Source organism: Ornithorhynchus anatinus, chromosome 17 (genome assembly GCF_004115215.2).
Source record: "Ornithorhynchus anatinus isolate Pmale09 chromosome 17, mOrnAna1.pri.v4, whole genome shotgun sequence".
NCBI lineage: Eukaryota > Metazoa > Chordata > Mammalia > Monotremata > Ornithorhynchidae > Ornithorhynchus > Ornithorhynchus anatinus.
Genome location: NC_041744.1, coordinates 3,746,300 through 3,758,900, shown reverse-complemented (window position 1 = coordinate 3,758,900; position 12,601 = coordinate 3,746,300). Strand labels below are relative to the sequence as shown.

The window sequence follows — 12,601 nt, the reverse complement described above, 5'->3', positions numbered from 1 at the left end:
ACTGTAAGCGCCATGTGGGACAGGGACTAGGTCTGTTCTGCTTACATAGTTTCTACCCCAGCACTTCGCACAGTAATAAGTGTATGGCAAATGCCACAATCAGCAGGCACCCAGGATGACACCCTACCCTTAGCAAGCACTCCGTAAATACTGTTAGTGCTAATCCACTGTAAGCAGTGGGTTGAAAGATTTATTTTTTTTCCACCTTTCAAACTTTACCAAACAAAAACAGTAAACAGAGCCATTACGGGGCATCTCTAAGGCTGGCCGAGATCAAACGTGGTCTGAACTGTTTGGAAACGGCTGCTGTCACCTGTCCGTGGCTGTTGCACAGAGAAAACAGAAAGCCACGCAAGGGACTCCAACTCCCCAAGAAGAGTTACATTAAATTCGCTATCAGCCTTTCAGGATCCTTTCAGGCTAGAATAAAGCAGATTATCAGCAACTCTCCCTGGCCCCTACATTCCTCCTCAGACCCATCCCTCCCACCCACCCCCTAAAGCTTCTCGGGTTACCAAGCAGAGGGAGGGAGGCATTAGAGTGATAGCAGTTCTCTGTCGCTCCTAAAACTGGGTAGCTTGGTAGCTGCCTTATTATGCAGTTGCCAAAAGTAAACCAGCACTGAAACGGGCCTTTCTATTTACCTTAACGTCTCTCTCCCCCTTTAGACTGTAAGCTCCTTGTGGGGAGGGGATATGTCTCAGTCCCTGTGGTGCTTTGAGAGAACTCACCCAGCTCCTAAACAATCAATAACATTTACTGAGCGCTTACTATGTGCAGGGCCCTGAACTAAGCCCTTGGGAGAGTACACTATAGCAATATAACAGAGTTGGTAGACATGTTCCCTGCTCACAATGAGTTTACTGGCTAGAGGGAGAGACAGGCATTAATATAAATAAATAAATTACACATCGGGACATAAGTGCTGAGAGGTGAGGGAGGGGTGAAGAAAGGGAGCAAATCCAAGTGTGGGGGCGATGCAGAAGGGAGTGGGAAATGAGGAAATGGGGGCTTAGACAGGGGAGACCTCTTGGAGAAGATGTGCCTTCAACAAAGCTTTGAAGGCGGGAAGAGACATCGCCTGTCGGATACGAAGAGGGAGAGCATTCCTGGCCAGAGGCAGGCTGTGGGCAAAAGGTCGGTGACTAGATAGAGGAGATCGGGGGAAGGTGAGTAAGTTGGTATTAGAGGAGCACTCTCAGGGACCGCTCACTACCTATTCTGAGTTGCTTCCAAATGCAAAGCCTTTTAAACCAGACAGGTGTCCTGGGTCCAGCAGGCCAATCTAACTGGCCATCACTGCCACCTGTGACCTGTCCATCAATCGGTGCTATTCACTGAATGCCTATTGAGTATATAGTCTGGAATTACAACTACAAATTCGTGAAGCGTTCCATATTTTTCTATGTATTTATATTGATGCCTGTTTACTTGATGTCTGTCAAGTTTTGTTTTGATGTCTGTCTCCCCGCCCCACCGCCAGACTGTAAGCCCGGTATAGGCAGGGATTGTCTCTCTTTATTGCTGTATTGTACTTTCCAAGCTCTAAGTAAAGTGCTCTGCACACAGGAAGTGCTCAATAAATACATTTGAATAAATTAATTACTTAATTAATTTATATTATTGTCTGTCTCCCCCTCTAGACTGTCAGCTCACTGTGGGCAGGGAAACTGCCAACCCTCTTTGTATTTTACTCTCCTAACCACTTAGTACAGTACTCTGCACAAAGGAAGGGCTCAGTACATACCAATGAATGAATGAATAAATGAATGAATGAATGAATGAATGAATGAAATTGAACTCCAGCTGGACCCTCTACTCAAGGACCCACCACGAGCTCAGGAGATTCCAAATGTGTCTTGTAGTCGGCGATATCACTGAGACCAAACCCAGAGCTTCAACCGCTTTCATGCATAAAACTGAAGGGTGGACTTTTTTGCATTTCTGCAGGAATTTGATGAAGGAAAAACCTTGGTTTTGAGGGGGTGAATATTGATATTTATGGTATTTGTTAAGTACTTACTATGTGCCAAGCACTGTACCAAGAGCTGGGGTGGATACAAGCTCATCAGGTTGGACACGGTCCTTGTCCCAAATGCGGCTCACGGTCTTAATCCCCATTTTACAGATGAGGTCACTGTGGCATGGAGTGAAATGAGTTGCCCAAGGTCTCACAGCAGACAAGTGCTAGAGCCAGGATTAGAACCCACATCTGCTATGCCATGCTGCTTCCCATGAAAGAGTGAAACAGTGGCCAACAGAGACAGAGATGAGGAGCAGCAGTGGGCTGATGTGTGTATGTTTGTATATGCGTAAGTAAATCGATCCATCAGGTGTGTTTATTGAATGCTTAATGTGTGCAGAGCATTGTACTAATCCCGGCTTTGACATTTGTCAACTGTGTGACTTTGGACAAGTCACTTAACTTCTCTTTGCCTCATCACCTCATCTGGAAATTGGGGAAAATGGGGATTAAGCCTGTGAGCCCAACGTGGGACAACCTGATTACCTTGTATCTCCCCCCACCTGCTTAGAACAGTTAGTGGCACATTTGTGCTTAACAAATACCATCATTATTATTATTACTAAACCATCATCATCATCATCATCACTGATGCCCGCTTACTGTGTGCAGAACCCCCAACTGCTTGTATGGGTTGTGGCCCCGGGTTGTAAGTCTAGTTTCCAGCGACTTCCTCCTCCTTTCCCAGCCCCCTGCCCCCAATCCCCCGCCTCAGCGAGCCATTGCTCTTTAAAGGGACATGTGCCCCGATCCCGCTGGGCCAACCGAGGGCACGGCACCCTCCGCCTGGGCCACCCTGGTGAGGACAGGAAACCTAAGGACCTCAAAGATCTGCCGTCTTGAGGATTCGATCCCCTACTCTCTGACCCGGGACCCATTCTGAGCCTGGACAAAGTGCCCGGGGAGTCCGTGGCAGAGGGTGACTCCGGACAAGAGGAGTTTGTGCCTTGCAGGAAAGGGGTAACTGGCACCTAGTGCCGTGTTTGCTTTCCTCTGGCCGCCTGCCCCTCTTCCTCTCCACAGTCTTGCCCGCGTCACCTTCGCCCACAGGTGCCCACATGCTGGCCTGTGTATTCCGTGTGCAGAAGCAGTGTGGCTTAGTGGATAGGCACGGGCCTGGGAGTCAGAAGACCATGGGTTCTAATCCCGGCTCCGCCACACGTCTGCTGTGTGACCTTGGGCAGGTCACTTCACTTCCCTGGGCCTCAGTTACCTCATCTGGAAAATGGGGATTAAGAGCGTCAGCCCCAGGCGGGACAGGGACTGTGTCCAACCTGACTACCTTGTATCGACCCGGGTGCTTAGAACAGTGCCTGGCACACAGTAAGCGCTTGACAGGTACCAGAATTATTAACAAGAACCAGAATTATTATTATTCCCTGCTCTGACAGCCTCTCCCTAACCTTTCAGCACAACACAATCCTCTTTCTCCACTTCCTCCCCTCCCCCAGCAAACACCTGCTGAGGTCCATCGAGGCTCTAGTGTCACCCATCCCCCTTTGGTGACAACCTCCCGGTTCTCCTGGTGATTTGGTGGCAACCAGTGACAATCTGCCCCCCGGGGTTCCCTTTCCTGCGCTCCCCCCAACACACACCTCAAAAGCTGGGTCCTAACCTGTGTGTGAGTGTGGACAGGACCAAGATTCATTCATTCATTCAATCAATCGTATTTACTGAGCTCCGACTGCGTGCAGAGCACTGTACTAAGCGCTTGGAATGTACAAGCAGAGAAGCAGCGTGGCTCAGTGGCAAAAGCGCGGGCCTGGGAGTCAGAGGTCGTGGGTTCTAATCCCGACTCCGCCACTTGTCAACTGTGTGTGACTTGGGGCAAGTCACTTCACTTCTCTGTGCCTCACTTCCCTCACCTGTAAAATGGGGATGAAGACTGTGAACCCCACGTGGCACAACTCGATCACCTTGAATCATTCATTCATTCAATCTGTCGTATTTATTGAGCGCTTACCGTGTGCAGAGCACCGTACTAAGCGCTTGGAAAGTCCAACGCGGCAACGGATTGAGACAACCCCTGCCCAACGACGGGCTCACAGTCTGGAAGAGGGGAGACGGACAACAAAACAAAACCAGTAGACGGGTGTCACTACCATCAGAATAGATAAATTATAGATTATATAGAAGCAGCGTGAGCCCGGGTTTAGGAGTCAGAGGTCGCGGGTCCTAATCCCGGCTCCGCCACCTGTCAGCTGTGGGACTCTGGGCAAGTCACTTCACTGGGCCTCAGTTCCCTCATCTGTAAAATGGGGAGGAAGACCGGGAGCCTCACGTGGGACGAGCTGATGACCCCGGATCTACCCCCGCGCTTAGAACGGCAGCTTAACCGATACCAACATTATTATATATCCACATCACGGAAGAGTGCTTGGCACAGAGTAAGCGCTTAACGAATACCCTCGTCGTTGTTATTACAATTCGGTAAGAGATGGGGGCTCGGGGTCTTCCCCCGGCAGGGCCGCAGAGGCCAGCGGTGGGGGTGAAGACCCCGGAGGGTGGCCCCTTCGTCCCCTCCCGGGCCTCCCCTGACCCCCCCCCCGTGGGTGCCCCCCTACCTGGCTGCGGCCGGACAGCGAGAAGACGGCCCTGGTGGCGAAGCGGCCGGTGGGCCCGGGCGGCCCCGGGGCGGTGGGCTCGGGGGCGTCGGGGGCGTCGGGGGTCTCCGGGGGTGCGGGCAGCCCCGCGGCCCGGCCCAGGGCGTCCACGTGCCGGGCCAGCCGGTCCAGCTGGTCCCGCAGGCGTTGGTGGTCGCGCTGCAGGTCGGCCACGGTGCGGGCCAGCGGGGCGGCCAGCCGCAGCGCTTCGCCCACCTGGCGCTCCACGCCCTGCTTCACCCGCTGCACGTCGCCGTGGATCTGGCGCACGGCTCCCCGCAGGGTGTCCTCGTAGCGGCACAGCGCCTCGCGCAGCGTCCGAGCCTCCCGGCCGCTCAGCTCGGACGGCTCGCCCGGCGCCGGCTCCATGGGGGAGGGGACGGGGAGGGGAGCCGGGGGCGGGAGGGGGAGGGGGGGACCCCCGGGGACGAGGCACGGGGGGCACAGGGGGCCGCAGGGGACCTGGAGGAGGCCGGGGGGCCGGGCAGGGCGTCCGGGCCGGGGGCGAGGAGAGGAGGGGAGAGGCGAGGAGAGGAGAGGAAGGGAGAGGAGGGGAGGGGAGGGGAGAGAGGGCTCGGCGGGGTCCGGTCCCGCGCGGCGTCTGCCTGCTCCGCCTCGCCCCCGCAGAACGCATTTCAGGAGGGGACAGGGCGGGGGGCGGGCAGGGGGAGGGGCGGGCAGGGGGGAGGGCAGGGGACGGGGAGGAGGAGATGATAGGGCAGGGGGCAGGGGGAGGGGGAGGAGATAATGGGGCAGGGGGCAGGGGGAGGAGATGATGGGACAGGAGGAGGGGAGGGGGACGGGAAGGGGGAGGAGATGATGGGGGCAGGGGGGAGGGAGAGGAGATGATGGGGCAGGGGGCAGGGAGAGGAGATAGATGATGGGGCGGGGGGAGGAGATGATGGGGGCAGGGGGGAGGGAGAGGAGATGATGGGGCAGGGGGCAGGGAGAGGAGATGATGGGGCAGGGGGCAGGGAGAGGAGATGATGGGGCGGGGGGCAGGGAGAGGAGATGATGGGGCAGGGGGCAGGGAGAGGAGATGATGGGGCAGGGGGCAGGGAGAGGAGATGATGGGGCAGGGGGAGGGGGAGGAGATGATAGGGCAGGGGGCGGGAGAGGGGGAGGAGATGATGGGGGAGGGGGAGGAGATGATGGGGCAGGGGAAGAGGGAGGGGTCGTCCGGGAGAAGGGAAGGGAAGGTGTAGGAGGCGAGGGGACGGGGAGAAGCCCCTGGAGCCTCGGAAGGGTCTAGAGGGGAAGGGGACGAGGAGGAAGGGGCGGGAGTTAATTCATTCATCCATTCAATAGTATTTATTGAGGGCTTACTATGTGCAGAACACTGTACTAAACTGTACACTGTACAATTCAGCAACAGATAGAGACAATCCCTGTCCACAGCGGGCTCACGGTCTAAACGGGGGAGACGGACAGCAAAGCAAAACAGAACAAAATGAGCAGTCTAGCGCAGACATCATCAAGATAAATAGAATCATGGAGATAGACACCTCATTAACAAAATAAATAGGGTAATAAATAATGTATAAAAATAAGCACAGTACTGAGAGGAGGGAAAAGGCGGAATAGGGAGGGGAGGAGGGGTAGAGGGAAAGGGGGGGCTCAGTCTGGGAGGACCTTCAGGAGTAGGTGACCTCTCAGTTGGGCTTTGAAGAGGGAAAGAGAGGGGAGTTGTGGGGTGGAGGAATCGGAATAATAATAATAATAGTGGAATCTGTTAAGCACTTATTTTGCGCCAAGCGCTTACTAGGCTCCAAGCACTCTGCTAGTCTCTGTGGCCCTCTCCCTACGAGGCCAAAACAATAATAATAATAATAATGTTGGTATTTGTTAAGCGCTTACTATGTGCCGAGCACTGTTCTAAGCGCTGGGGTAGACACAGGGGAATCAGGTTGTCCCACGTGGGGCTCACAGTCTTAATCCCCATTTTACAGATGAGAGAACTGAGGCACTGAGAAGTTAAGTGACTTGCCCACAGTCACACAGCTGACAAGTGGCAGAGCTGGAATTCGAACTCATGAGCCCTGACTCCAAAGCCCGTGCTCCTTCCACTGAGCCACGCTGCTTCTCCGGGCAGGGTCAGACTAGTTCGCTTAGGACAGTGCTCTGCACACAGCAGGCGCTCAGTAAATACGATTGAATGAATTAATGAGGGGCAGAAGGGAGAAATAATAATAATGCCGGTATTTGTTAGGCGCTTACTATATGCCAAACACTGTTCTAAGCGCTGGGGAGGATACAAGGTGATCAGGTTGTCCCACGTGGGGCTTACAGTCTTAATCCTCATTTTACAGATGAGGGAACTGAAACACAGAGAAGTTAAGTGACTTGCCCAAAGTCACACAGATGACAAGCGGCTGAGACGGAATTTGAACCCACGACCTCTGACTCTAAACATGGGCTCTTTCCACTAAGCCACGCAAGTCCCCAGCCCTGTCGGCCCAAGGAGAATCCTGCCTCGCCCCCACCCGCACTTTCCCTATAGGAAACGAGCAGGACAACGAGCTCGGGATAACAACAATGATAATAATAGCAATAGTAATAAGAACAATAATCCTGTTAAGAAGGATAATCATAATAATATGATTTAAGCGCTTACTATCTCGTGGCTTAGTGGAAAGAGGATGGGCTTGGGTGTCAGAGTTTTTGGGTTCTAATCCCACCTCTGCCACTTGTCAGCCGTGTGACTTTGGGCAAGTCACTTAACTTCTCTGAGCCTCAGTTACCTCATCTGGAAAAGGGATGAAGACCGCGAGCCCCACGTGGGACAACCTGATGATCTTGTATCTACGCCAGCGCTTAGAACAGTGCTTGGCACATAGGGAGCGCTTAACAAATACCATCATTATTATTATTATTTTTACCTAAGCACTGGGGCTCTCTCCCTTGGGGTGCTCACAGTCTGCTAACCTCCAAAAGCACATACATCTCTGAATCCGGCCCAAGACTGTGAGCTCGTTGTGGACAGGGATTGTCTCTCTTTATTGTTGCATTGTACTTTCCCAGTGCTTAGTCCGGTGCTCCGCACACAGTAAGCGCTCAATAAATACCACTGAATGAATGAATTAATGGGGAAGTGCCCTTTCAGCATTTTTGTTCACCCACCTCTGCAAACAGGGAACTAGCCACTTGACTCTACTTAAAGGAGTGTCTCTAAGTCCACCTATCACTGTGGTCATCAGCCAAGGTTGGACGGGTTAAGCACCCACTACCAGATCCAAGCACCCAAGAGACTCCGGCCCTGACCTCGAGGCATCTACTACCATCAGCTGAATCAATAAAACAACTTTTCAAAAGTCTAATGGCTGAATCCAATTTGCGGCGATCCAGGCCCCTTTTATCTCCTTCTTTTTAAAGCTGTTCATCATCTTATTAACACCAACACTGGAGCGGGAGGAGAGGAAACGCCAATCAGTTTATTTTTGCATCTTGTTAACAGGATGGACAGGAAGTACCTATCAATCAAACAATCAATGGCGCCTAAGGTGTGCAGAGCCCTGTAGTAAGCTCTTGGGAGGGCCCCTCCCCCTTTTTCTCAGCTCCCCCTCTCCTCCGCGTGGCCCTGACTCGCACCCTTTGCTGTACCCCCTTCTCCCTGCCCCACAGCACTTGTGTATATGTGTACATACACCCAAGTGCAATAATAATTATGATTTTTATTAAACCCCGACCGTATGCCAAAGCCACGTACTCAGCACAGGGTTGGATATTACCAACTGGAAAGAGCATGGGGCCGGAAGTCAGGAGACCAGGGTTCTCATCCCGGTTCTGCCACTAGCCCTGAGCAAGTCATTTCACTTCTCTTGTCCTCAGTTTCCTCATCTGTAAAATTGGGACTCGATACCTCTTCCCTCTCCTACTTAGACTGTGAGCCCCATGTGGGACAGGGGCTGTGTGGGAGCTGATTAGCTTGTGTCTCTCTTGGGCACTTAATAAGTCATTTGCTTATTAAGACTGATTGGATGGAAATGTTTGTCTGATAAGAAGATGTGAATTATCCACGTGCATTCTCTATGGTCCCCATTTCCATGAGAAGCAGCTATAAAGTACAATTAAGCCTTCTTGAGATTTTGGGGGGAATGTTTTTTGAGGGACCAACCTCTTAAAAGGTAAGCAGGAAATGATGGCTGGGACCCAAAGATTTGAAAACTCTCACACTTGAAAGTTAAATAAGTGAGAAGTCTTTTATATTATTCATTGTAGATAAATAAAATGAAAATATTTAGCTTGGCAGTTCATTACCAAAATGCTGCCAACCCATTAAATCTTTCTACCAACCACTGCTTAGATAGTCAAAACCAAAGTCACCATCCTTTGACCCTGGCCAATCTGCATTACTAACAGCCCCGAGCAAGTAACTATCTGCAAGACTGTTTTATTCCGTGGGCCATGAAGAATTTGGAAGAGTACGAAAGAGTTGAAAGATACAATCCCTGCACTCGCGGAGCTTGCAGTATGGCGTGGGAGACAAACTAAAATAATAGACCGATAGGACAGAAAGAAGAATGGTAAGGTGGAGATGGGAATGAGGAAGTGCATACATAGTGGAATCTTGACCAAACTTTAAATGGAAAAACAGAGTTCAAACAGAATTCCTCTCTTTTATACCTCATTTTCACCCCTCACTCTCGCCCTTTCCCACCCCACCCCCAACCCCTTTCCCCTTGCCACCCCTGCAGGAGGGAGCAATCCTCTCTGAAATTTTCCACCTGCAGAGATTCTTCCCAACCAGGGTTAAGGCTTCAGAAAGGCACATCCTTCCAGGTACGTGTTCTCAAGCTAACCGCCCCCCACCCCACCCCTCACCTATCCCCCACAGAGGCCAGTCATTTCCAACCTTAAACATCCATGAATCATTTTGCAATTGTCCGGAGTTCCGTTTTTATCTGTCTCCATTCACAGGGGACAGGAAAAACTTTCTATTACCTAATCTGTGCAAGGTTCCAACAGTTATTTCATAGTGAAGATGGGTGCCAAATTCCATCTGTGCATGTGTGCACGCGCGCGTGCGTCTGTGTGTGTGTGTACAACTCTATGTAGCTCTTCTGGCAAGTCTCTTAGGGCAGCTTGCCCTGTTTCTCCAGCGTGGAATCATTGATAGCAATCAGGTTAGGCAGTGGCACTAGGCCAAAACAGCTTCATTTGCCATGATAAATCTGAAAAACACGGTCGCCCCCGCCCTCGTGTCAACCACCAAGTCCAGGAGTACGAATCTGGAACTCCTCCCTGGCCCTGGACTTCACTCATATTCGGTTTAATCCAATCAATTCACTCCTGGCCCCGTAGAAAGCGGCGGGGGTGACTTGGGCCGCCATATGCATTCTTGGATTAATCGTGAGCACGTACAGAGTAGGGTGAAGCAGTCTGCAACTCGGCCCTCGGTGAAACACGGAGCTTGAACAAATATTAAGTCAGCGCTCTCTGGCACGCTGAGGTTGTCCAATGATTCAGTCCTTCCTTTTCGCATTTAAAACAGCTTTGAGGGATTTGGAAGACAAAGAGGAAAGAAAAAAAAAGAGAGAGAAGTTGATAGGTTCTGGGATCTGTGTGCAGAAACTGTATTTGATGCGGCCTGTCTACTCCAAATAACGTTTTTATTATGTCCAGATCTGCTGTCCAGAGCAACTAACCTCACCTTCTCATCAGTCTGAGTTCTGCAGTGGCCCCCTTTCCTGGCGTTGATGGGGAAGGTGTTGGACTCTGAACGTCCTGGGGCAAGTGGCCACAATCCCAGTCTTCCCTGCCTTGTGAGGGCACAAGAGAGTGTGAGGGTGCATGCTGGTGTGGGAGTGTACATGAGTGTGCGAGGGAGTTGTGAAAATCATGAGTGTCCAAGACGGTGAAGGCATATGTGTTGGGGTGAATGCATGTGGGTTAGGATGCATGCCTAGGTGAGGGTGTGTGCACGTGAGAGGGTGTGTGGAAGGCTGCGAGTGTGGGGGGGAGTGGGTGAGGGTGTGAAAATATCCCAGTGTTTGTGAGGATGTATGAGTGTTGGTATGTGTGAGAGTGGGTAAGTTGAGGGAGATAGCCAAAGACAGTGAACCCCATTCTAAAGGGGGAATGGCCTTCTCTGACCCCGGGCTTCCCCTGGAGGAGGAAGGCAGCGGAGTGTGGCGGGGGCGGGGGGTGTCCCAACCAGACCCGGGGTCCCCAATAGACAACCAAGCCTGGGGTCTCCGCGGCCCCGAGAAATGAAGTGAGGCCTTCCAGGAAGGCGTGGGGCTGTGACCACCTGTCTCTCTCCCCTAGGGCTGGAGCAGGAACTGAGGCGGGGGAGACCGTCTGTTTTCTCTCAGCGAGTTGGATGTCAGGGGAGTCGGTGACATCGCGGGCTTTATCTCTTTGGATCCCCCTGAGGCCCGCCTCCTCTCTTCCCCCCTCAGCCCCTGGCAGATGTGGTTCTCAGAGGCTGGGAGCCCCTGGACAGCCCTTCAGTGCCAGGCTAGCCTGGGTCCAGTCGGGCCTACGGGGCAATGGAGATTGCTGGAAGGTGCAGCAGATGGGCGGGGGGCGGTGTGCAAGGGGCAGGAAAAACAGACATCCTCCCACCCATCTGGAGAGAGACCCCACACACACATTCCTAGAGGGTCGCTTGGACCCCCAGCCCATCTCCCACGGACCAAACTGAGCCTGTATCCGCCGGCATCCAGGGAGAACAGTCACTCAACACTGGACCGCAGAAAACCAAAGGGAGGAACAGCAGGGCAGGACGGTAACCAGGACTCCTGGGTTCTAGTCCCAGCACCACCACAGACCACCAGAAGCACTTATGTTCATATCTGCAATTGATTCATTTATTTATATTAATGTCTGCATCCCCCCAGACTGTAAGCTTGTTGTGGGCAGGGGACGTGCCTGTTTAACCCCATTTTCTTCAATCTCCATTTTACAGATGAGGAAACTGAGGCCCAGAGAAGTAAAGCGACTTGCCCAAGGTCACACAGCAGACAAGTGGCGGAGCCGGGATTAGAACCTATAACCTTCTGACTCCCAGGCCCATGTTCTAACCATTAGGCCATGATTTCCTGGCCTCAAGGAGCTTACTCTGTGCAGAGCACTATACCGACCCCTTAGGAATTTACAAGAGGGTAAGTAGTCATGACCATTTGCATGAGTGAAGTTCTTTGCCATCATTTTATTCCATTTAATTTCATCATTTTTATTCATTCATCCTTATCTCTCCCTTCACTCTCTGCCATACCCTCCCCCAATCCACCCCACTCTCCCCTCCACCCCAGTCCCCCACCAGCTCATATTCCCCCCATTAATGTCAGCACCGCCTGGAGGTGGGGAGTCTGGAGAATGTGGCCTGAAGTCCCTTGGCCACTTAATACCAAATGGTGAGGAGGATTTTGGTTTCTGGAGATTGTTGGAAGCAGCTTTTAAGTCTGCCCTTATCTCTCTCTCTCTACACTCCTGCTCCTTGCTACAGCCCAGCAAACCTGCTTATCTCATTCCACCCACGACTTTCTCACCTCTGAGATCCATTGCCCATTCCTTCCCGAGTCATATCCCTCTCCTCTTTTCAAACTTCACTCCACCTCCTCCAAGAAGTCTTCCCAAATTAGACCCACCTCTCCCCCCAACCCCTCCAGTAACTCTTTAGCCTCTGTGGGAAGCTCAGTAAGTTACATTTATCTACTTTCTCCTCTCTCCTCCTCCTCTCTCGCCCCGCTCCGGTCTATTCTTCACTCCGCTGCCCGGCTCATCTTCCCGCAGAAACGATCTGGGCATGTCACTACCCTTCTTAAACAACTCCAGTGGTTGCCTATCGACCTCCGCTCCAAACAAAAACTCCTCACTCTAGGCTTCGAGGCTCTCCGTCACCTTGCCCCTTCCTACCTCTCCTCCCTTCTCTCTTTCTACCGCCCACCCCGCATGCTCCGCTCCTCTGCCGCCCACCTCCTCGCCGTCCCTCGGTCTCGCCCATCCCGCTGTCGACCCCTGGGTCACGTCC

At 52.5% G+C, this 12,601-nt stretch overlaps 1 protein-coding gene across 1 annotated transcript in view; it reads right to left on the bottom strand.

The window, feature by feature from the left end:
* The window catches only part of SMTNL2 (smoothelin like 2), a 37,110-nt gene extending 32,099 nt beyond the window's left edge, over positions 1 to 5,011 (bottom strand). Inside the window, exon 1 of the mRNA XM_029082914.1 lies at positions 4,588 to 5,011. Within this exon, the coding sequence (XP_028938747.1) occupies positions 4,588 to 4,995 (408 nt within the window). The 5' untranslated portion in view covers positions 4,996 to 5,011. The remainder of the gene's footprint in view (positions 1 to 4,587) is intronic.
* Positions 5,012 to 12,601: the final 7,590 nt, after the last annotated feature.